At 42.3% G+C, this 25,293-nt stretch overlaps 1 protein-coding gene across 2 annotated transcripts in view; it reads left to right on the top strand.

Annotated features, from left to right (window-relative positions):
* Positions 1–25,293, top strand: part of LOC132391603 (rho GTPase-activating protein 25-like) — a 102,742-nt gene that overhangs the window by 35,933 nt on the left and 41,516 nt on the right. The window contains exons 2-4 of one of the 2 annotated variants that reach the window (XM_059965049.1): positions 4,185–4,378; positions 4,643–4,730; positions 16,203–16,328. In XM_059965049.1, coding sequence (XP_059821032.1) covers positions 4,185–4,378; positions 4,643–4,730; positions 16,203–16,328 — 408 coding nt within the window. Of the gene's footprint in view, positions 1–4,184; positions 4,379–4,642; positions 4,731–16,199; positions 16,329–25,293 lie in introns of both variants that reach the window. The other variant, XM_059965134.1, reaches the window with a different exon arrangement.

Genomic DNA, 25,293 nt, shown 5'->3' with positions numbered 1-25,293 from the left:
CAGCCCACAATCCTCCATTTTTCTTATATCATCATGCCTATTTAAGAGACTTTCAAAAGTTCCTACCATTCCTACGCCAGGCACAATTGCAGAGGGTGAAGACATGACTGTCAAGCCGATTCAGTGTGCTACATGCATGTTGTGGGAGGTCAGGGACACTGATGGTGCCCCTGGCTGCTACAGCTGTGGAAAGTGTGTCCAGATTCAGCTTCTGAAGGAGCATGTTGCAGCACTGAAGAAAGAACTGAATGACCTCAGGTTTATCTGCAGAAATTAGGGTTTTCTGGACAGGACCTACAGTGAGGTCGTTACACTGAAGATACCAGAAGAGAGAAAGGGGGCGGCGATGAGGAAGGAAAAGATGCTTGAAGTACAGGAGACCCCAGGGGATGTACCTCTCGTAAACAGGTTCACCTTCTTGGAAGCTGTCAGGACAGAAAATACTGCCAGTCTGAGAGGCGGACAGGTCTGCAAGCCGAAAATTGGTGCAGTAGCAGAGCCGAGGAGTCAGACATCAGGAAGAGCCGGGGTAGTAGGGGACTCCATATTAAGAGGTACGGAAAGAGGTTTCTGCGGCAACAGGCGAGATTTAAGGATGGTATGTTGCTTCCCTGGTGCTAGGATCCAGGATATCACAGACCGATTGCAGGGAATCCTCAAGGGTGAAGGTGAACAGCCAGAAGTGGTAGTGTGTGTTGGCACAAATGACATCGGGAAGAAGAGGAAGGACATTCTGCAGCGGCACTTCAGAGAACCCGGAAGAAGGCTGAAAAGCAGGACTTCCAGGGTGGTTATCTTTGGTTTGCTTCCAGTTCCTCGTGCTGGAGAGGACAGGAACAGGGAGAATATGGATTTGAATGTGTGGCTGAGGAACTGGTGCAGGAAGCAAGGATTTACATTCTTGGACCACTGGGATCTGTTTTGGGGTAGGGTTGTACAAAATTGTACAAAATTTTGTACAGAATTGTACAAAAGGGACGGGTTGCACCTTAATAGGCGTGGGACCGGCATTCTGGCAGACAGGTTTGCCACTGCAACACGGATGTGTTTAAACTAAGTAGTGGGGGGGGGGAGGGGATGAACTGGAAATATAAGGATGGAGTTAAAGGGAAAGTGAAAATAAGAAAAGTTAAAAAGGACAACAGAATCAATGGAGTAGAAAGCTCAAGAAGAGATCATACAGTATGGCCAGGTGAAATAGGAATTGATATTAAAGGAGAGGGGAGTACCGAATTTAAAGTATTATATATGAATGCACGGAATAAAGTAGATGAGCTTGAGGCTCAGTTGGAAATTGGCAAGTACGATGTTGTGGGAATAACTGAGACATGGCTTCAAGTGGACAGGGCCTGGGAAATGAATATTCAAGGATATACATCTTATCGAAAGGACAGACTGACTGGCAGAGGGGGTGGGGTGGCTCTGTTGGTGAGAAGTGATATTCAGTCCCTTGCGAGGGGGGGGACATAGAACCTGGGGATGTAGAGTCAGTATGGATAGAACTGAGAAATTCTAAGGGTAGAAAGACCCTAATCGGAGTTATCTACAGGCCCCCAAACAGCAGTCTGGATGTAGGGTGTAAGTTGAATGAAATGTTAAAATTGGCATGTCACAAAGGTAATGATACAGTTGTCATGGGGGATTTCAACATGCAGGTAGACTGGGAGAATCAGAATGGTACTGGACCCCAAGAAAGGGAGTTTGTGGAGTGCCTCCGAGATGGATTCTTAGAACAGCTTGTACTGGAGCCTACCAGGGAGAAGGCAATTCTAGGTTTAGTGTTGTGCAATGAACCGGATTTGATCAGGGACTTCGAGGTAAAGGAAACATTCGGAGGTAGTGACCATAATATGATATGTTTTAACCTACAATTTGAGAAGGAGAAGGGAAAATCAGATGTGTCAGTGTTACAGTTGAATAGAGGGAACTCTGGAGCTATGAGGGAGGAGCTGGCCAAAGTTCAATGGAACAATACCCTAGCAGGGAAGACAGTGGAACAACAATGGCAGGTATTTCTGGGAATAATGCAGAAGGTGCAGGATCGGTTCATTCCAAAGAGGAAGAAAGATCCTAAGGGGAGTAAGGGGCCGATGAGGGAAGTAAAGGGCAGTATAAAAATAAAAGAGAAGAAGTATAACATAGCAAAGATGAGCGGGAAATCGGAGGACTGGGAAGCTTTTAAAGAGCAACAGAAGATAACAAAAAAGGCAATACGCCAAGAAAAAATGAGGTATGAAGATAAACTAGCCAAGAATATAAAGGAGGATAGTAAAAGCTTCTTTAGGTATGTGAATAGCAAAAAAATAGTTAAGACCAAAATCGGGCCATTGAAGACAGAAACAGGTGAATTTATTATGGAGAAGAAGGAAATGGCAGATGAGTTGAACAGGTACTTTGGATCTCTCTTCACTAGGGAAGACACAAACAATCTCCCAGATGTAATACTGGCCAAAGGAACTAGGGTAAAGGATGAACTGAAGGAAATTTATATTAGGCAAGAAACAGTGTTGGATATACTGTTGAGTCTGAAGGCTGTTAAGTCCCCGGGACCTGATGGTTTGCATCCCAGGGTACTTAAAGAGGTGGCTCTAGAAATTGTGGACACATTGGTAATCATTTTCCAATGTTCTATGGATTCAGGAACAGTTCCTGCTGATTGGAAGGTGGCTAATGTTGTCCCACTTTTCAAGAAAGGAGGGAGAGAGAAAACAGGGAATTATAGACCGGTTAGCCTGATGTCAGTGGTGGGAAAGATACTGGAGTCAATTATAAAAGAGGAAATTATGACACATTTGGATAGCAGTAGAAGGATCAGTCCGAGTCAGCATGGATTTATGAAGGGAAAATCATACTTGACTAATCTTTTGGAGTTTTTTGATGATGTAACTATGAAAATGGACAAGGGAGAGCCAGTGGATGTAGTGTACCTGGACTTCCAGAAAGCTTTTGATAAAGTCCCACATAGGAGATTAGTGGGCAAAATTAGGGCACATGGTATTGGGGGCAGAGTACTGACATGGATTGAAAATTGGCTAGCTGACAGAAAACAAAGAGTAGCGATTAATGGGTCCCTTTCGGAATGGCAGGCTGTGACCATTGGGGTACCGCAAGGTTCAGTGCTGGGACTGCAGCTGTTTACAATACACATTAATGATTTAGATGAAGGGATTAAAAGTAACATTAGCAAATTTGCTGATGACACAAAGCTGGGTGCAGTGTGAAATGTTAGGAGGATGTTATGAGAATGCAGGGTGACTTGGACAGGTTGGGTGAGTGGGCATATGTATGGCAGATACAGTTTAATGTGGGTAAATGTGAGGTTATCCACTTTGGTGGCAAGAACAGGAAGGCAGATTACTATCTAAATGGAGTCAAGTTAGGAAAAGGGGAAGTACAACGAGATCTAGGTGTTCTTATACATCAGTCAATGAAAGCAAGCATGTAGGTACAGCAGGCAGTGAAGAAAGCTAATGGCATGCTGGCTTTTATAACAAGAGGAATTGAGTATAGGAGTAAAGAGATCCTTCTGCAGCTGTACAGGGCCCTGGTGAGACCAAACCTGGAGTATTGTGTGCAGTTTTGGTCTCCAAATTTGAGGAAGGACATTCTTGCTATTGAGGGAGTGCAGCGTAGGTTCACAAGGTTAATACCTGGAATGGCGGGACTGTCATATGTTGAAAGATTGGAGCGACTGGGCTTGTATACACTTGAATTTAGAAGGAGATCTGATTGAAACATGTAAGATTATTAAGGGATTGGACACGCTGGAGGCAGGAAGCATGTTCCCACTGATGGGTGAGTCCAGAACCAAAGGCCACAATTTAAGAATAAGGGATAGGCAGTTTAGAACAGAGATGTGGAAAAACTTTTTCACCCAAAGAGTGGTGGATATGTAGACTGCTCTGCCCCAGAAGGCAGTGGAGGTCAAGTCTCTGGATGCATTCAAGAGAGAGTTAGATAGAGCTCTTATAGATAGCGGGGTCAAGGGATATGGGGAGAGGGCAGGAATGGGGTACTGATTGTGTATGATCACAGTGAATGGCGGTGCTGGCTAGAAGGGCCAAATGGCATACTCCTGCAACCTACTGTCTATTGACTCTGGGCAGTACATGCCATGCACTCACCACTCCGTTAAAAAAAAAGATACCATATAAGAAAAAACATGTCTTTCTTTTTGCTTGTAGGCCGTTCCAAGAGTGTGATGCCAGGAGAACACAGCTCAAATCGACCTTCATCTCCCAATATGTTGGAGCGTCCTGTAAGGTCAGGCTGGTTGAAGAAGAAGAGGTCTTTAGTGAAGCAGTGGCAATCCCGCTGGTTTGTTCTTCGAGGATCTTACCTGAGTTACTACAAGGAGGAGGAAGATGGAAAACCACAGGTAACCTAACATTAATTGTTGGTAACAAATGGTTTCAAACAAAGGTTTAAAAAGTAAATCTTCACAAATGATGTGAAACCACATAAACCTAGATTAACATTGTTGATGGAAATCCTTTGTCAACAAGGTGATATTTATAAGACATATCACTAGTTGGCATATCATGGCCTTCTTAATGCATATACTTTATAAACACGAACTATCATTGTGTTTAATTAAAGGGCCTCATTATAACAATAGCTCTTACATCTGCATTACCTACAGGGTTGCATCGTTCTTCAGGACTGCAAGGTTAACGAACATCCTGCAAACCCAGAAGATCCAGGAAAGTACCTCTTTGAAATTGTTCCAGGTAGGTCTCACTGTTTAACCCACGGTGGGTTGAGAATCCCAGAAAGGCTCCCTACTTAAAAGATAGACTATGTCAAAATATTTTATTGGGGATAAAATTTGAAAGCTGCAATTGCAAAACTTCATCCCTGGGTCACAAGGGGAAGAAAGTTAGTTTGGGTAATGATTGTTTTTGTGCAAAACCTTTGCTGAAAGCACCGATATGTTTGACAAGCCTTGGTTGTCATGATACCAGTAGCTAACCTTTCTTGTTTTCAGATTCACCATGGCACTGATTTAATTTCCAATATGAAATCTGGAATTGTTGTTGATCTTTCTCAAAATGCTGTGCATCCATCATGGAATAACAGCAACAGTGAGGACCAAGTTATGAGCTAATTGATCCCTTCTCTTCCTCCTAATTCTTAGTGGCTTTCTATACCAAATAGGGAGTCTATGAAATTGGCCATGGCAACTGCTATGGTAGCACAGTGGTGAGCATGACGTTATTACAGCTTGGCTGATGAAGTTTAGAGTTCAATTCTGGCATCCTCTGTAAGCAAGTTTGTACATTTCTTCTTGTATGCATGTGGGTTTCCTCCACGTGCTCTGGTTTCCTCCTGTACAGATTAATAGGTTGATAGGTCATTTTGGATTATTCTGTGATTAGGCTAGGCTTAAATCAGTAGTTTGCTCGGTGGCTTAGCTCAGTGAGCTGGAAGGGCCTGTTCCGTGCTGTATCTCTAAATCAGGGGTGACAAACTCATTTTAGGTCACGGGCCGGATTGGGCAAAATGCAGCTTCATGCGGGCCGGATCAGTCGGGCGCGTGCGAACGCAGCTTTCATTGCCTCTGTTTTTTCAGCCTGTTCTCATGTGTCTCAGTCTCTGCTATAACTACAAAGTGTTTCACTTCACAAATTCTGTTTCTTATGAAGAAGACTGCTGAGCAAGCATTATTTTTATGATTGGTATTAACTTACAATCATAGGCTTCATATCGCCGGGCCATTAATAATTAAAATAATAGATCTATCTAAAATGATCTCGCGGGCCAGATATAATTGTATATATCTGGATATGGCCCGCGGGCCTTGAGTTTGACACCTATGCTCTAAATTGAAACAAAATATATGCTTCCTCAGTGACTCACTGAATACTTGGAAGCCAAGGAAATTGGTTCCCTAGCCAGAGGAATATGAGAAGGGAAGTGGGAAAAAAGCAGGTGTTACATGTTTGTGGTTGCCTGGGGAGATGTTACAAGAAGGGGAGAAGACTTTGGTGAAATGGAAGAAGAAATCAAAACAGTGGAAACAGGATTCTTCAGAACATTGTAAAAATTGTGGGTGGAAAGATCTAGATAATATTGGGTATATTGGACATTGCAAAGGATTCTCCATTGAATGTGAAAGATGAAGCCAAAGGGAGAAAGGATGATGTCTAAAGTACAGACGCCTCTGAGGGTCTTGTCAAATATGGTCGAAGAAAAATCATGGGTTATCCATATTTTAAGTTCTGATGTGGATGGTTGGATCATTAGTTTAGATATAATAGAAAAGAAGAAGCAGGAAGAATGGAATAGAGGACTTTTAGACTGTCAGGAGATGTAGTAAACGTTACCATAGTTGTACGGAATTGAAACTGGGTTTTGACTAATCATAACAAACTTTTTATCCATCCAATTTGTCCGCGCTGGAAATGAGACCATCTATACCTTGACTATTAAAGTGTCTTTTTAAGTCCCTCTTAAATGGAGTGATCTTATCTGATTCCACTACCTTTTATGTAGCATCTTCCAGATAGGTGTCATTCTCTGTGTAAAGACCTACCCCCTAGATCCCCTATAAAAACCCCTTCCTTTCACCTTAAACCCTTTCCTGTCAGTTTAAACCTATGCCATCTTGTTTACATCATCCCTACCATGGGAAAAAGACCTTGACCATCTGCCCTGCCTATATATCATATAGCCTTATAAATTTTAATCTGGTCAACTTTCAGCTTCCATTATTCCAGGGAAAACAAGCCCACCCTATTCAATCTGTCCCATAACTAAAGTCCTCCAATCCAGGCATCATCTTAATGAACCTCCTCTGCACCCTGGAGGCAATCACATTTTCCTACACAATACACCAATTCTGGACTTTTTTTGGAAAGTAATTGCTACCAATCCCTTTAAGTAGAGACATAGAAGCTCATAAGGGGACATAACTTACAGGTATATTGCTGATATAAGAATTTGGATTACTGTACGATAGGACAGGAGCAGGTAAAAAGACATAGATTGTATCTTTTCCAAATGCTTTCAGATGTGCTGGAGAAATAGGATCAATGATGAAAAGGGGAGGGGAAGATATGGAGGCACTGAAAATATCAGAGGATTTTCTACTGAATGCAGTGGCTGGTGGTGGTGTTGGTGATAATCAGGGAGGTGTGATGGATCATTGGGGGAGGGGGAATCTGAACCACTGGTATTGTTTTACTATAGTATATTCATGATCAAATAATATTCATATACAAAAATACTGAATTTGAAATTCAGTCTCCCCCCCACCCTTCCTTAATTCATACCATCAACAGAACCCTCTACTCCCTTCTTTGTAGAGTGTTTGCCCTCCTTTCTTTGTAAAACATGCCCTGAGATCCACATTTTCACTTGCTGTCTTACATTTATTTCAAAATGAACCTTTGTTTAACATTATCATTCAGCTGGGCTGCTAATTGAACTGTCTTTCATTTCACATGAACAATCTGATTGAACTTTTTAAAATAATAGATAAAACAAGTGAGGTATCTATCTATTGAGTGTTGTTCTCCAAGCGTAGGTTGAATATGTTTTGAATTTAAAGGATTTGAATAAACTGGTCTTTCAAGTACAGAGAAGCTTCAATGATAATCGGAATCTATGGTCATTGGTAAAATCAAACAAGGTCTAGAAAATAAATAAAAACACAAATGCTGGCAGAACTCAGCAGGCCAGACAGCATCTATGGGAGGAGGTAGTGACGACATTTCGGGCGAAACCCTTCATCAGGAGGGTCTCCTGTCTGGCCTGTTGAGTTCTGCCAGCATTTTGTGTTTTTATTTATTTCCAGCATCTGCAGATTCACTCGTGTTGCTCTCGAAAATAAATGACCTTTTAAAAAAAAGGTTACCTACAGGGTTAATAAGTTGGACTTAAGAAAAATGCTTCCATTTACAAGCATGGGCTAATATGTAAAATAATCACTAATAAGTCTAGTCAGAGAGTTAATTTAAAATTCACACAGAAAATTATTGAAAAGTGGAACTTGCATCACAAGTTGAGGCAAAAAAAAAGCTTCCATGCATTTCAGGAAGTGGTACATAAGGGAGAAAGGAGAACAGAAGAGAAAGAAATGTTACTGGGTTGAGGTGTTCACCTTTGTGCTACAAGGCAGAGGTGTCTACTTTGACTATTACTAAGGATAACTATAGAATACATATTTGTAAAATAAGTTAATTGGTTTATTTATCAAATCATTCCCTCTGACAGTGTGCTTGCAACTACAGTGAAAACTGAGTGTATTTCTGAACAATTTCCAATGTATCTGCAACCACACAGTTATTGGAATCAGATAGAGATCTCGCAACCTTAGAGCCACACTGACAGTTTGTCTGTTTTTGGAATCCCGCAGTACACTCCTGACCAAAACAATACGAGATGCTAAGGAAGTTGCATCAAAGATACACAAAATACTACCATGAAGAAAAATTTTAGAAATACAGACAGACATACTTTATTGATCCCGGGGGAAGCTGGGTTTTGTTACAGTTGCACCAACCAAGAATAGTGTAGAAATATAGCAATATAAAACCATAAATAATTAAACAATAATAGGTAAGTTATGCCAAGTGGAAATAAGTCCAGGACCAGCCTATTGGCTCAGGGTGTCTGACACTCTGAGGGAGGAGTTGTAAAGTTTGATGGCCACAGGCAGGAATGACTTCCTATGACGCTCAGTGTTGCATCTCGGTGGAATGAGTCTCTGGCTGAATGTACTCCTGTGCCTAACCAGTACATTATGGTGTGGATGGGAGTCATTGTCCAAGATGGCATGCAACTTGGACAGCATCCTCTTTTCAGACACCACCGTCAAAGAGTCCAGTTCCACCCCCACAACATCACTGGCCTTACGAATGAGTTTGTTGATTTTGTTGGTTTCTGTTAACCTCAGCCTGCTGCCTCAGCACACAACTGCAAACATGATAGCACTGGCCACCAGAGACTCGTAGAACATCCTCAGTATCGTCTGGCAAATGTTAAAGGACCTCAGTCTCCTCAGGAAGTCAAGACGGCTCTGACCCTTCTTGTAGACAGCCTCAGTGTTCTTTGACCAGTCCAGTTTATTATCAATTTGTATCCCCAAGTATTTGTAATCCTCCACCATGTCCACACTGACCCCTTGGATGGAAACAGGGGTCACTGGGGCTTTAGCCCTCCTCAGGTCCACCACCAGCTCGTTAGTCTTTTTCACATTAAGCTGCAGATGATTCTGCTCGCACCATGTGGCAAAGTTTCCCACCGTAGTCCTGTACTCAGCCTCATCTCCCTTGCTGATGCATCCAACTATGGCAGTAATCAGAAAACTTCTGAAGATGGCAAGACTCTGTGCTGTAGTTGAAGTCCGAAGTGTAGATGGTGAAGAGAAAGGGAGACAGGACAGTCCCCTGTGGAGCCCCAGTGCTGCTGACCACTCTGTCTTACACACAGTATAAAGAACAGTAAAAAATATACAAACAAAAGAAAATCTGTAGATGTTGAAAATCCAATCAAGACGCGCAAAACACTGGAGGAACTCGGCAGGCCAGGGAGCATCTATGGAAAAGAGTACAGTCCATGTTTTGGGCTGAGATCCTTCGGCAGTACTGGAGAAAAGAAGGTGGGGGGGGGGAAGGGAGGATATAAACACAAGGTGATAGGTGAAACTGGGAGGGGGGAAAGGGTGGAGTAAAGACCTGGGAAGTTGATTGGTGAAAGCTACTGGAGAAGGGGGAATCTGCTAGGGGAGTACAGAAGGCTATGGAAGGAGGAAAAAGGGGGAGGAGCACCAGAGGGAGGTGATGGGGAGGCAAGGAGATAAGGTGAGAGAGGGAAAAAATGGCAAAGGGAGGGGGTTGTTACCGGAAGTTCAAGATAATCGATGTTCATGCCATCAGGTTGCAGGCTAACCAGACGGAATATAAAGTGTTGCTCTTCCAACCTGAGGGTGACCTCATCCTGATGTAGAGGAGGCCATAGACTGACATGTCGGAATGAGAATGGGAGGTGGAATTAAAGTGGGTGGCCATTGGGAGATCCTAATGGGATCCTAGTGGGTGGCCATTGGGAGATCCTGATTTTTCTAGTGGATGGAGAGTATGTGCTCAGCGAAGCAGTCTCCAAATCTATGTTGGGTCTCACCGACGTGCGGGAGGCCACACCAGGAGCACCGGATACAGTAAATGTTAAGTCAAACTTGGGTTTCTAGAAAGTATTGGGACCTAGAGGCAAAAGAAAATAAAATTTAAAAGTAATAGCAAGAAGCCACTGATAGACCAGATGGAACCCACTGCCTGAGTGTTGCTTCTGCCTGGAACATCTGGGCAGACCCTGCAGCGTCACGGTGGCAGTCCGGGAGCAGCATTGGAATCTGCGGTAAGATGCCAAACTTTAAATAACTTGAGAGACTGTGTCATTGAAAAGAGCACTGCTGTCACTGTGTTTGGGTTAGCGCTAACTTCGCCACTGGGATCATCGTGTGCAGGCACTTCTCGGAAATGGTGTGAAGTTTAAGAAGAACTCTTGAACCTTCGGGAGGGTTCGCCGGGTCTGAAAAAATAATGGTCTGTAAGAGAAACTGAGTCTGTGCAGGTCAGAATTCATCTACAAAGTCCGGGAGGCAGCCAGTCTTATTGCTTATGACCTCTGACTTCTGACTAATGACATGACTGATTACTAATGACTGATGACTAAGGACTAATAACTAATGACTGATGGAACTAATGGAACTATCAAACTGCTGCACTTGCGAAAAATAAAAGGAGGAAAAAGGAAAAGTTGTTTGACCATTGAGTGGAATATGGTTAAAAAACCTTCGGGTAGGCGCAATCAATCCCTTTCAAGTGGGGAAGCTGCACATGTTCAAAGAAGAACAAGAACTCCAACTTGACAGTAAATGACCCCAACAGACACATTGGTAAATTGTCACCTCACCTGGAAGGACTGTTTAGGGCCCTGATTAGTAGTGAGGGAGGAGGTGTAGCACTTGTTTGGCTTGCAAGGTTAAGTGACAGGAGGGAGATCAGTGGGGAGGGACGAATGGACAAGGGAGACGTGCAGGGAGAAATCCCTACAGAAAGTATGAAGTCAGGAGGGTGAGGGAAAGATGTGCTTTGTGGTGGGATCCTATTGGAGATGCAGTAAATATATAAATATATATATGTGTGTGTGTGTGTGTGTGTGTGTGTGTGTGTGTGTGTGTGTGTGTGTGTGTGTGTGTGTGTGTGTGTATTTATTTTGTTTCTAATGCAGGTATTACATTTGAGGTTTCATATAACCAGTCATTTTTGACAACTAATGCTGTCAAGCTCTGTACCACTGATGCAGAGATTAACCAAAATTAAACACAGCGGCCTATCCAATCTAACCAATAAAATGGATCCTCACACACAAAATGCTGGTGGAACGCAGCAGGCCAGGCAGCATCTATAGGAAGAAGCGTTGTGGACGTTTCGGGCCAAGAGCCTTCAAATGGATCCTCTCTCTTTTTAAGGATGATTATAACAAACACTGTAAAATTGAGGGTGAAAGTTTTCAGTCTTCAAAATGAGTCATGTTTAAAAACATAAACAGATACTTAGCTACAAGCAGTCATATGAATCCATTTCATGAGCTTCAGGCGATGCTAATGTAATTTTGTTCTCTCCTTGTTTTTCCCCACTTTTTCTCCCTCTTTGTCACTTAGTTTCTATGCTTTTATTTTTCTCATCATTCACCAGTGTGTGTGAGAATTCAGTAAAGGTTTCCCCAAGCAAAGCAAAGGTAGGCTCATCCAGTATGCACCAGGCCTGACAGTTGACATGATGGTATACCATGAGGGGTTTGGCATTTATTTTTTGTTTTGTTGAAGCAATCACCAGCATGCAATCAACTGCAATGAGCTGCTTCAACATTTGACGTATGGTAAGAAAACTGTATCATTTGACAAATGTGGTTCATTCAGTTCACACCTCAGTATTTGGATGGCCTCAAGTTATGGGTACATTCTGTGAATACACTTCTGACACTTAAAAAGACACCAAAAAGAGAAAAAACAACTCAAGACCAGGTTTAGGCACCTACAGTCTAAGATTGGTTTCTGTACATGCAGAGGATGTGGTATTTGTGAGTGAAGTTAACATGAAATGATGGCAAGTTTCATTCAGCACACCAAGATAGATACCTCCTTAAGCACTGCAAATTTTGATGGTGAAATAGTATTAGTTTAATCACTTACAACTATTTTCCAAGTGATCAGGACTTTAAATCAAAATTTCCTAAGTCATCTCATTACCTTACATCCTGCATTTGTTTATGACCATGAATGTATCATCTGAGTGAAAGTGGGCATTTAATCAAAGGAACAACTCAATTATAATACAGTTTTTTTTTACCCAGTTCTTCCATTGTGTCACATTTCCTCACACACAACACACCTCTGAGATCTCTGTACTCCTCCAACTAATCATCCCTATGCTGACTGTAAAATTAACTGCTAAGGTTTAAGTTCTGGAAATCCTTCCCTAAACCTCTCTGGCCCTGCTTTCTTCTTGATAAATTTGTTGGGAATCTCCTTGACTAACCATTATCTACAGGTGCTTCATCCATGCAGAGGTTAGTGCTGCTACCTCTCAGCACCTGAGATTTGGGTTTGATTGTAGCCTTGGATACTGTTTTTGTAGAGTTTGCATGTTCTTCCCATGACTGCGTAGTTTCTTCTGGATACTCAAGTTTTCTTCCTTATCTGAAAATTATGTTAGTAGGTTAATTGGTTATTATAAATTATCTCAAGGTGTAGGTTCATAGTAAAATGGGAAATCTGATGGACATATATTAGAAATTAAAGTACAGGGAAATAAGCAGAGAATATGTATACAATGCTGGAAGAACTCAGCAGGTCAGGAAGCATCCGTGAGGAAAGAGTAGCCAATGTTTCGGGCCGAGACCCTTCATCAGGAATGGGGGGGGGGGGGGAGAGAGGGCCGAAGCCCAGTAATAGAGATAGGGGAGTGGGTAGGGCCTAGAGATGCCAGGTGGAAAACCAATCAGAGGAAAGATAAAGGGGGGAGGAGGAGGGGGATAAGAATGAAAGAACTGTAGGGATAAAGAAGTTGAAAGGGGAGATAGGCAGAGAGGGACCTGGGATAGGGGAAGGGGGAGGGGGAGGGAAATAAGCAGATGGCCAATGATAATGATAGGATTGCTCTGCTGGGAGCAGGCATGGACCTGACGGTCTGAATTTTTTTTAGCTCATTCAAAGGACATAGGCATCACAGGCTGAACCAGCATTTAACTGCCCATCCCTCATTGCCCTTGAGAAGGTGATGAGGAACAACCTTCATCTATCAAGTATGGAGGATCCCTAGCCAGGGTAAACCCAAGCAAAGCTGCAGGGCCGGACAACATACCAGGTCAGATGTTAAGGGACTGGGCAGCCCAGCTAACAGAGGTCTTAGTGTACATCTTTAATATCTCCTTGAAACAGTCCACTGTCTCTGTAGGCTTCAAGACAATCACCAATATTCCAGGGCCAAGATGGCAACTGTAATTGGCCTAAATGACTACTGCCCAGTGGCACTGAATTCAACAGCCATGAAGTGCATTGAGCTGCTGGCAATAGGTTGTATAAGATTCCACCTTCCAGCTACATTGGACTCTTTCCAGTTCACCTTCCATTCAAACCAATCCACTGGTGATGTCATAACCTTGAACCTCCACTCCATCCTGTTCCACATAGAAAAAAAATATCTAATACACTTGGATGTTGTTCATCGACATCACCTCGGTGTTTAACATGATCAACCCTCAGAGGCCGGTAGGTAAACTGTCCTTGTTGGAATGTCACATTCCTCTCTGGAAATAGATCTTGTTGGAAAGACCCCAGTCACACTGAGTTGGCTCCAACATCTCAAGCTTCATTACACTGGGCACTCGTGCCCCCCCACCCCCCAGGGCTGTGTGGTTAGCCCACCACTAACTCATGACTGCACTGCCAGATCTGGCTGAAACCACATCACCAAGTTCGCTGATGATAATACAGTGGCTGGCCTCATCAGAAATAGCAATGAGTCGGGATACCAAGAGAAGATAGGGAGGTTTGACAAATGGTGCAAAAATAACACTTTGAATCTCAACGTGGACCAGACAAATGAGATGATTGTGGATTCCAGGAAGGCACTGGTCGACCACTCTCCACTGCACATCAATGGCTTTGCCATGAAGTGAGTGAAGAGCACAAAGTTCCCTGGTGTGCACATAATGGATGATCTAATTTGGACCCAGAACACCTTCTCACTAGTCACGAAGGCACAGCAGTGTCTACACGTTCTGAGGAGATGCAAGGCTCTTGCCCCCATTCCAAGAACGTTCTACAGAGGCACCATCAAGAATGTCCTGTCTGGCTGCATCATTTTGTGGTATGGAAGCTGCAAGGCATCCAAATACAAGTCCCTATGGAGAATAATAAAAACCACTAAGATAGTTACCAGGATCTCCCTCCACAAGAAAATCTGCAGATGCTGGAAATTCAAGTAACACACACAAAATGCTGGTGGAACACAGCAGGCCAGGCAGCATCTATAAGGAGAAGCACTGTCGACGTTTCGGGCCGAGACCCTTCGTCAGGACACTTCATCAGGGTCTCCCTCCCTCTGTTTGTAACATTTATTATAATACATGAAAAGATTTTGATGGCTCCGAGCCCGTACTCCCTTGAGTTCGGAAGAATGATGGGAGATCTCACTGAATGTTGGAAAGCATCAATAGAGTGGATGTGGAGCGGATGGTTCCTATGGTGGGGTGTCTAAGACCAGAGGACAAAGCCTCAGAATAGAGGGACTTACATTTGGAGTGAGATAAGAAGGAATTTCTTTAGCCCGAGAGTGGTGAATCTGTGGAATTTGTTACTGGGGTGGCTATGGAGGCCAAGTCATTGGTTATATTTAAGGCAGAAGTTGATAGATTCTTAGTTTATCAGGGCATGAAAGGATATAGGGAGAAGGCAGGAGAGAGGGAATTGGATCAGCCATGATGAAATGGCAGAGCAGACTCAATGGGCCAAATGGCCTAATTCTCTCCTATATCTTATGATCTAGTTACCAGGAGTGTTGTATACAAAAGGGCCAAAGCATTGTTGAGGATCCCTACCACCCATCCCACAATCTCTTTGACCCATTAGCATGAGGAAGGAGAATCAGGACTAGGACTGGCAGACTGGATAGCAGTTTCTTCCCTCAGACTGTGAAACTAAAAAATACCCTGCTATCACCAAGGTCTCATCACTAGGACAGAGGGCTGTTTTTTGTTTAGGTACTGTTTACTGTGTACCGGTGCTGCACTTTGCATGTATTTTTATTATATTTCATTAACTTATTTATGAAAATATTTTGGTTTATGTGCGTGTGTGATATATGTTTTGTGGGTGAACTGTGGTCAAAAGGAACATTGCTTCACTAGGCTGTACATATCTACAGTAAATGACAATAAATTTGAATTTGAACTTCAACCTTTTTGAACTGGGCAATATTGAGGTGTGGGTTATGCCCACAAGGCCTTGAGGGAGAAGGTTCCAGGATTTTGACCCAGCTACACTGAAGGATTAGCAATGCCCAATTCATAATGGTGGTTAGAGGGATATCGTCCAGGTGATGGTGTCCCAGTGCTTTTGCTACCCTTGTGCCTTTAGAGGTTAAGGGTTTGGAATGTGCTGTCCAGAGACCCTTGAATAGTTTTTTGTGTCTGTAGTAAATGGCTTTGGTATTAAATTTTGTTTGATTATGACATACTGAAGAGTCTTGCAACATTTTACCACATGAAAGATACAAATTACAGCTAAAATGAAAGGTTTTGACCTGAAAAATCAACTTCCACTCTTGACCAGACTGAGAAATCCCAAACTGGTGGTGATGCTGCCTGACCTGCTGAGTATTTCCAATGCTTACTGATTTTATTTCAGATTCTGCACAACGGAAGTCTTTTATTTCTGTAATATTGGTTGGTAATTGGTGCAAGGTAATGAAATGTTTTATGCTTTCTTTTTGCACCCTTACTATATTTGTTAATGTATCTTGTAGAATTTTTTAATGCATTGCACTGTGCTGCTACCATAAAACAACAAAATTCCTTGACATATGCCAGTAGTAATAAACCTGACGCTGATTATGAAATGTATATCAAAGTTTAAACAGGTGAATTTAAAAAAAAGGTGAGCTAACGCTGTGCCATCTGGTGCTTTCCAGCAGTTTCTGGTGAGCGAGATCGGCTCGGAAACGTCCAGGACTCACACATGTTGATGGCCAATTCTCAAAATGAAATGGAAGAGTGGGTAAAAGCAATCCGAAGATCGATGGGAAGTCTTTCCACAGGAGGTACAATATTAGATTCAGATTTGTCTTCAATTTCTGTTTATAAAAACTGATTATGACAAAAATAATCTTAAAATGTATGTGCTACGATCCTACAGACTGATATTTTGTGATTAGCACGAAGATGCCACACTGCTGATAGTGCTGACCATTGGATGAAGCCTCAATCTGAAATCATATTCTCTAAAGTGGAAAGATTGTAAAGCACCATTTGTAGAAGCGAATCTCCCTACAGTTATGGCTAAATTTCAGCAAAAGAAATTACTAAAGCAGATCCTCTTGTTTTTTATTGATACTTTTTATTCATGCTTCAGTACTGTTAGTGAAAGTGTGGCAGAGTGGAAATGTAGTAGGCCTCCGTTAGTTAGGTTTCCAGGGCGCAAGCCTGGGCAGGGTTTTTTTTAAAATGGAAGACCAGCAGTTGCCCAAGCTGTGACGACACCGATGTTGTCCAAGGGAAGGGTATTAGGACCCAGACAGCTTGGCACCGGTGTCGTTGCAGAGCAATGTGTGGTTAAGTGCCTTACTCAAGGACACATACTCAGCCTCAGACAAGGCTCGAACTAGTGACCTCCAGATCACTAGACGAACGCCTTAACCACTTGGCCAGGTGCCAACACTAGAGTGGAGATACGACTCTACTAAAGAAGGTGTAAGGTGCTCCTTCCCTCTGCTAGCCTGCAGGTCACCCTTGGGCGAGGTGTAGCAGCTGCTTAGCCTCCTGATCAAGGTCACGTGAAACCACGGGAGGAGGTGGTGGATAGTTGTTTGAGCAACCGGTGCATATCAAAAGTCCTGGTTATGTGACCACTGACGCCAGGCAGACGATCTCCAAAGAAGATTGATAATGGCTGTGGCTTCCCATCTTGTAAAGACACTGCCCAGAAGAAGGTAATGGCAAACCAGTTCTGTAGAAAAATTTGCCAAGAACAATCACGGCACATATTGATGTTGATGACAACTGTTAGTGAACCGACTGCTGGATTTTTACACAAAATTTGTATATACACTTCAAAAATTGTAAATCATTCAGTGACATCATAAGTTGGTAGAAGGAAATTGAGAAATACTGTGTGTACAATTGATATTATCAAAACCAATAACATCTGATAGCTAAGTGTGCTCCGAAGTAAAGTTGATTCACTCCCTTGATGCCGCTAAGTAGGCACATGACACCAAACCATAAAGGTGGTTCAGATTTAATCCTGGCTTAACAGTGGCTGATCTTAGACGGGGAGTAGGACTCAATACATGCCCATCCCAGATGATCAGAGATTGATCTCTTTGGACAACACAGTCGAGCATGCCTTATGAGGAAAGGCTGAGCAAGCTAGGGCTTTCTGTTTGGAGAGAAGGAAGGTGGCGGTGTCTAAGAGGAACAGATAAAGCAGACAGCCAACACCTTTCTCCCAGATTGGAAATGGCAAATAGAGAGAGAATATTTTTACAATGACTGAAGTATAGGGGGCAGAATGTCAGAGGTAGTTTTTTTCACACAGAGAATGGTGAGTGTATGGAACACACTACTGGAGGTGGCGGTAGAAGAGGATACATTAAGGAGATTGAAGAGACTCTTAGGCACATGAATTAAAGAAAAATGGAGGGCTCTGAGGGAGAGAAGTGTTAAGATAGATCTTGGAGTAGGCTACAAGGTTGAAATATCATCATGGGCGGAAAGGCCAGCACTGTGCTGTACTGTTCTATGTTCTAATGGTGTAGCTAGTATAGCTGTTGCACTTCAACACCACTGAACTGGGATCAATCCTGACCTCCAGTGCTTTCTGAGCGGACTTTGCATATTTTTCCTGAGACCACGTGGGTTTCGTCCATCCACTCTTGTTTCCTCCCACATCTCAAGGACATCTGGGACGTAGCTTAACTGGCTTCTGTAAGTTGCCCCTAAAGTGGGGGATGAGTGGTGGGCTGAGGAAGAGCTGATGAGATTGTGGGGAGAATAGAATGAGATTTATGTATGTTTAGAGTAAAAAGTGCCAATGGTCAGTATAGATCCAATGAGCTGAAAGACCTATTTCAAGGCCTTATGACTTTTTGAAGCCACTGTTGTTGTTAACAAGTGGGAGCAAGGTTGGATTAAGTTTACTAAACAATTTATTTGAAAATATGTAAAGCACTGTGAAATCTGTCATATGAACAGCACTGCATCTCCCACGAAATTCAGAACATTAATGCCAGAATTGGAAAAAAATGTTATTGCAACAATAAAGTGTTCATAATTAATAAAATATTCCAAATATATCTATAGAAGCATATTTGCTGGACCAATGTTAAAGTATTTACTGGTGTTATATTAACACCATTCTTCCCCTGAATATCTATTTCTGAACCTACAATAGCTATTCCTGAACCTCATCCTTTACTGCATTTTGCACAGTTAAATCTGATGCAGGGAAAAGAAAATGATACATTTTTACAATTTATCTATGACTCATTAGTCTCAAAGGACAGACATTCTCAGCTGGCTTTTATAAAGAAACCGTGCTTCCTAGCAAAAGGAAGCAGAGAGCATAATGCAACTTTTTTCAAAGAGGGTAAGGTATGTCTCAATGTTGTAGCTGGTCACATTTGGTCCAGTCTTTGAACTACAGAAACCAAAGCATCCTTATAGAGAGTTTGCTCATCCTCACTTCTCTGTGCCCCATCAGAAGTTCAAATGCAGTGGTCCTTTCAGCTGGTTATCTTTCAGGAAACTCTCATTTCTTTGTCAACTTTTAGCTGGAGGAGGACTGAATTTGGGAACTTCCTCGGTAAAGGTCATTGCAAACTTTAAGTTCATTTCTTGGTTTTTGATTAGTAAGGGCATCAAAGGTTACAGGGACAAGGCAGGAGAATGGTGTTGAGAGAGAAAGTATATCAGCCAGAACTGGTAGGTAGAACAGACATCCCTATGTCTTATTGTCCTATTTATATAGCGTAGTACAGTTACTGTCCTTTCACCAATGACGTTAAGCTGAACTAGTTAAACTGGTAATTAAACACCTAACTAAACTAATCCTGTCTACTTACATAGGGTCCATATCACTTTATTTTCTACACATACACGTGCCTAATCTAAGAACTTTTGAAATGCCTCTATCATATTTGCCTCCACAACAACACCTGGCCGCACTTTCCAAGCATCCATTGCTCTTTGTAAGACAAAACCTGCCTACACATCTCCTTTGAACTAATCCCCTCCCCATAGCAGCACAGTGATGAGCACAATGCTTTACAGTGCAGGCGACCGGGGTTCAATTTCCGCTGCTGCCAGTGAGGAGTTTGCACTTTCTCTTCGTGACCACATTGATTTCTTCTGAGTACCTAGGTTTCCTTCCACTGTCCAAAGATGTTACGGTCGGTAGGGTAAAAGGTTGCAGGGCGGGGCTGGAAGGGCCCATTCCACGCTGCATTTCAACAACAAAAAATAAATAAATGTTTGCCCTCTAGTTCTGGGTGCTTCAACCTGAGGAAAAGACTATCCACTGATTATCTGTGCCTCTCATAATCTTATAAACTTTTGCCAGTCCTGAGAAAGAAGCCCAGTTATGAGGATATTGTTAAGGGAACCAACCTGACTGCCAATACCTATAGTCCAATGAATATTATGCCATCTAAGGCTGAGACAGTTGGATTTTTTTTTGTGCTACAACAATGTCCATGGTTATGGGGATCCAGGGAGAAAAATGGAATTGAGGATTTGAATGGGTAGGAGTTTATTGTCCATTCCTCCTCTGTTTGAATCCGTGTTTCAGCATTCCTGCTTTGGCTCATATAGTATTCCTGAGTGTTGTTCTGAGATCAAGCCCTTTTAAACATTTGGGCTAGAAATTCAATCACAATACATTGCTTCTCATCAGTGTCTTATGACCGAACATGGACTTAATGGGAAACACAAATCACTTTTGCGACACTCTGGAAACTTCACAGAGTGAGCCACCCTTGTGCGTGCAGAGTTACTCATGAGCTTTGTGAGGTCTTAGAGTATTATACTTGGAGAGAACAGCACCAGTTCCTGGGATAGTCATATTAGAGTAGTATTACTCAAAATTCTGAAATCCTTGTTCTCTTACTCACCTTTCATTCTCCATCCTCCACCCTGTTCTCTAAATGAGAAACCAACTTCCACTCCTGAAACTCTCTGATGTCACTCTTAAGTCCACAGGTTTCAGGCTGCGACACTCTGTGGCTCAGTTGGTCTTAGCTGTACCCAACAATGTCATTATCAAATGCTGATATATCACTAGGAGTTTGAGGAGGTTTGGTATGTCACCGGAGATACTGGGAGCATTCTAACTGGCTGCATCAGTATCTGGTATGGGGCAGCTATTGCTCAGGATTGAAATAAACTGCAGTGAGTTATAAACTTAGCTCCATCATGGGCACCAGCCTGCATAATATCCAAGACATTTCCAAGGAGTGATGCTTCAAAAGGTGGCATCCACCGTTAAGGACCACCTTCATCCAGGCCTTGTTCTATTTCTACCATCAGGATGCTGTCCAAATTGCATGCCATCTTGGACAATGTCTCCCATCCACTCCATAATGTACTGGTTAGGCACAGGAGTACATTCAGCCAGAGACTCATTCCACCGAGATGCAACACTGAGCACATAGGAAGTCATTCCTGTCTGTGGCCATCAAACTTTACATCTCCTCCCTCGGAGTGTCAGACACCCTGAGCCAATAGGCTGGTCCTGGACTTATTTCCACTTGGCATAAATTACTTATTATTATTTAATTATTTATGGTTTTATATTGCTATATTTCTACACTATTCTTGGTTGGTGCGACTGTAACGAAACCCAATTTCCCTCGGGATCAATAAAGTATGTCTGTCTGTCTGAAGGAGATATAGAAGCCTGAAGGCACACACCTGATGATTCAGGAATAGCTTTTTCCCCTCTGCCATCTATTCTTTCTATTATTTTGTATTGCGTTGCTGGCAAAGACTAAATTTCATGATATATGCCAGTGATATTAAACTTGATTCTGATTCTGACTCTGAACTGAAGACCTAGTTTGGAAGCCCTGTTATCCATCATCCCCAGACACAATGTTTTAACTCCTGTTCTCAAGCTTCCAATGGTCCTATAAGGTGACCCTTGTATGCAGTGACTCTCCAAAGCCCAGACCTTCACCCAGAAATCCAGCAAGGCCACATTCTTTGACTAATTGTCATTGGTCCAAGGCTAAAAGTTGCAATTGCTATTCTATGGGGCTAGGGTGGCTTCAGATACCACTGAAATTTGTAGGTTGATTGGCATCATGCTGCATCATCTATGCAATACATTTAATTGAATTTTCAGGCCTTGGTCACACAAATTTTGAGAGCTTTCTAACTTAAACCTCAGTTCCAAGTAATCCAGTTTATCAGAAAATATCTCCATTAGTGTATTATTTATAAGGGATCACGGACAACAGTTTACAGAAGCTGCTATCTCTTCAATTCCAGGAACTGAACTGGAAATCTGGCATGGTGTAGAGTTGTGACTGCAGAAGGAGTCAGTAAAGCTTCTGCAAAATACTTAACTTACACATAAAACCCTTGTCTCCACTTTCTCTCTGTACCTCTCATCCCCTTTGATGGAAGTCATACAGATGTCGCATATCAATCAGCGATTCAGGACCAGCTTCTTCCCCTCTGCCCATCGATTCCTAAATGGACACTGAAACTTTGGACACTACATCACTTTTTTAAAAACATACAGTATTTCTGTTTTTGCATGTTTTTTTAATCTATTCAATATAAGTAATTGATTTAGTTGTTTATTTAGTATTATTATTTTTATTTGATTTATTATTTTTTTCTTGCACTGAACTAGGGCTGCTAAATTAACAAATTTCACGTCACATCTGGTGATAATAAACCTGATTCTGATTCAACTGGCACAATTCTGCACTACTTTGTATGTGACTCTTAGATATTGAAGTCATACAACAGCTCATGGCAAGAGAGACTTATTTCTGCAGACCTTGCGTGTTGTCTAACAAACTCAGTGGCCATTTTAAAAGGTAAACCTGCTTGTTCATGCAAATATCTGATCAACCAATCATGTGGCAGCAACTCAATACATAAAAACATGCAGTCATGGTCAAGATGTTCAGTTGTTCCTCAGACCAAACATCAGAATGAGGAGGAATTGCAATCTAAGTGACTTTGACCATAGAATGACTGTTGGTAGGAGATGGGGTGGTTTGGGTATCTCATAAACTGCTAAACCCCTGGGATTATAACACACTATGGTCGCTTGAGTTTACAGAGAATGGTGCAAAAAAATCCAGTGAAGGGCAGTTCTCTGGGCAAAAGCACCTTGTTAATGGTAGACTGATTCAAGCTGACAGGAAGGGGACATTAACTCAAGTAACCATGGATTGCAACAACGGTATGCAGGAGAGCATCTCCAAATGTACAACATATCGAACCTTGAAGTGAATGGGCTACAGCAGCAGAAGACCAAGAACATACAGAAAAATCACTCAGTGGCCACTTTATTGGGTATGGGGATACCTAATTAAGTTTCCACTTAATATTTGCATATTTGTTTTGATCCCTGAACCTTGGTGCTTACCTCAGTCAGAGTCATAGTGTATATAAACAGACTGCTTAGCCAACTGTGTCTATGCTGACTATTAATTTGTATCTGCTTTGATCCTATTCCACAGCACTTTGTTCATAGCCTACCAATGATACCTTCACAATTCTTTCCTTCTTTGATTCTTTGTTTCATGTGTTTTGCTAACAAGTGTTATTAATAATCCATCCTTATGTTAGGAGAGAGCTGCACCCTGTTGAAAAAACTATAGCTATGAATTACAAAGACAAAGCATCATTCTTGAGAAACTCTAATAATTAAAACTGAGCAAGGCAGGGGAGACTAAGCATGAACTTCACTTACAGCTCAGTTTCCGTCCTTTATAATTGCACAATCAGCCATTAATTATGCTCTGCTGGTTCCAACAACTCAAAACTTGCTAGCAAAGATTATTTTCTTGAGACCATGCCTTATCTAAGTTTCCTTTTACAACCATAGACCACTGAACTGGATCTCGTCAGCAGCCATGAAATTGAGCATCAGAATTTTGTCAAGTAGACCATAAAGTAAATTTTTGACCAGACTGTGTCTTACTTCCTCAGATTTTGTGGACAACGCTGGCAAAACTAGCTTCATCCCCTTTCAACAATAGGCTATTTTAGAAAGCAGTAAACAGACATATGCAGCTTCTGGAGACACATATTAGCCAAACTGAGGAAGTCAAGAAATTTCCTTCCCTAAAGTGTTTCTACAAGTCATCGGTAGTTTCTTTGCTCAATACTATCATTTTATTCCTTACTTACTCAAGTATCTGAATTTAAGTTGAACATCTATAAAAACTGCTAAAGCTAGAAATCTGAAATAGAAACAAAACATGCCGAATACGTTTCACAGATCCAGCAACATCTGTGGAAAGTGAAACAGAGTTAATGTATCAGGTCCAGAACTCCTTGTCAAAAGCAAAGAGAGAGAGAAAAAAGTTAGGCTTCAGTAGCAAAGGAGGTCAGGGAGGAATAGGTAGAGCAAAGGGAAACTCTCTGATAAGATGGAACCAAATAAGTTAACGAGGAAGTAAATGGCACCACTGTCCTCAGAACGCCTCTTTTCCCATCAATGTCTTTCGAGGTGGAACAGTAATTCATTGTGTTTCTTCCAATTTACTGTACATGTTGCATTCCATTTTCACAATGTGGTCTTCTCGATATTGGAGAAACCAAATGCAGATTAGGTGTTTGCTTTTCAGAATATCTGCATTCAGTCTACTGGAATCCTTTGGCTTAGTTTTTCTCTTTTCATTATTATAGTTGTTTATTAGGCATATTGCCACTGTCCTACTATTAACAACACACAATTGACAAAGAGGTATAATCTGATAGCAATAGCTCTACCTACTCATTTGGTCTTACCTATCAGACATATTACTTTTGTTCTGTCTGACCCTTCACCACTTCCCTGCCATCCTCTTTCTTCTTTCAGTAGAGATCCCACTCTGTGGGACTCCCTTGTCCTTTCATCCCTCCCCACTGATCTCTCTCCTGGTATTTATCCTTTCAAGTGTGATGGGTACTACACCTGTTCCTACACCTCCTCCCCAGCACCATTCAGGGACCTAAACTGTCCTTAGAAATGAGGCAACACTTCATTTGCAAGCCTGTTGGGGTCATCTACTGTATCTGTCGCTCTAGTGTGGCATCTCCTACGTCAGTGAGACCTGATACAGTGTGGGGAACCACATTGCCGCGCACACTTGCTCTGTCTGCTGCAAAAGGCAGGATGCCATTTCGGTTGAACTTCTCATTCCTATTTTGACATGTCTGCCTGCGCCTTCCTCTTCTGCCATGATGAGGTCAAGCTCATATTGGAGGAGGAACACCTCATATTCTGTCTGGGTGGCCTCCAACCTGATGGCATGAACATTGATTTTTCTAACTTAAGGTGATTTCTCCCCCTCCCTCACTTATTTTCTCTTGTTCCAGTCTGTTTAATTCTTACTCCTTCTGTTCTCCTCAGCCTCCCATCACCTCCGTCAGGCTCCCCTCCTTCCTCCCTTTCCGTGGTTCACTGTCCTCTCCTATAAGATTCCTTCTTCTTCAGCCCTTTAATTTTCCACTTCTCTCTTGCCAGCTTCTGACTTCATTCCCTCACCCCCACTCACCCACCTTCCTCCTGACCTGGTCTGACTTACCACCTACTAGCTTGTACCCTTTTGCCCCCCCCCACCTCCTTATTCTGGCGTCTGCCACCTCTTTTCCAGTCCTAATGAATGGTCACAGCCCAATACATGACTCTTTGTTCCCCTCCACAGAATCTGCCTGACTTGCTGAGTTCCTCCAACATTTTTGTGTGTTGTTGAGGAAAGACATATTGGTTTTGGAGTGCAGAGGAGATTCAGGAGGTAGCCTCTGGAAAAAAGTGGCTTAACCTATAACGAGACATTG

Source organism: Hypanus sabinus, chromosome 1 (genome assembly GCF_030144855.1).
Source record: "Hypanus sabinus isolate sHypSab1 chromosome 1, sHypSab1.hap1, whole genome shotgun sequence".
Lineage (NCBI taxonomy): Eukaryota > Metazoa > Chordata > Chondrichthyes > Myliobatiformes > Dasyatidae > Hypanus > Hypanus sabinus.
Note: the sequence above shows the minus strand (reverse complement) of the source record. Positions and strands in the feature narration are given on the sequence as shown.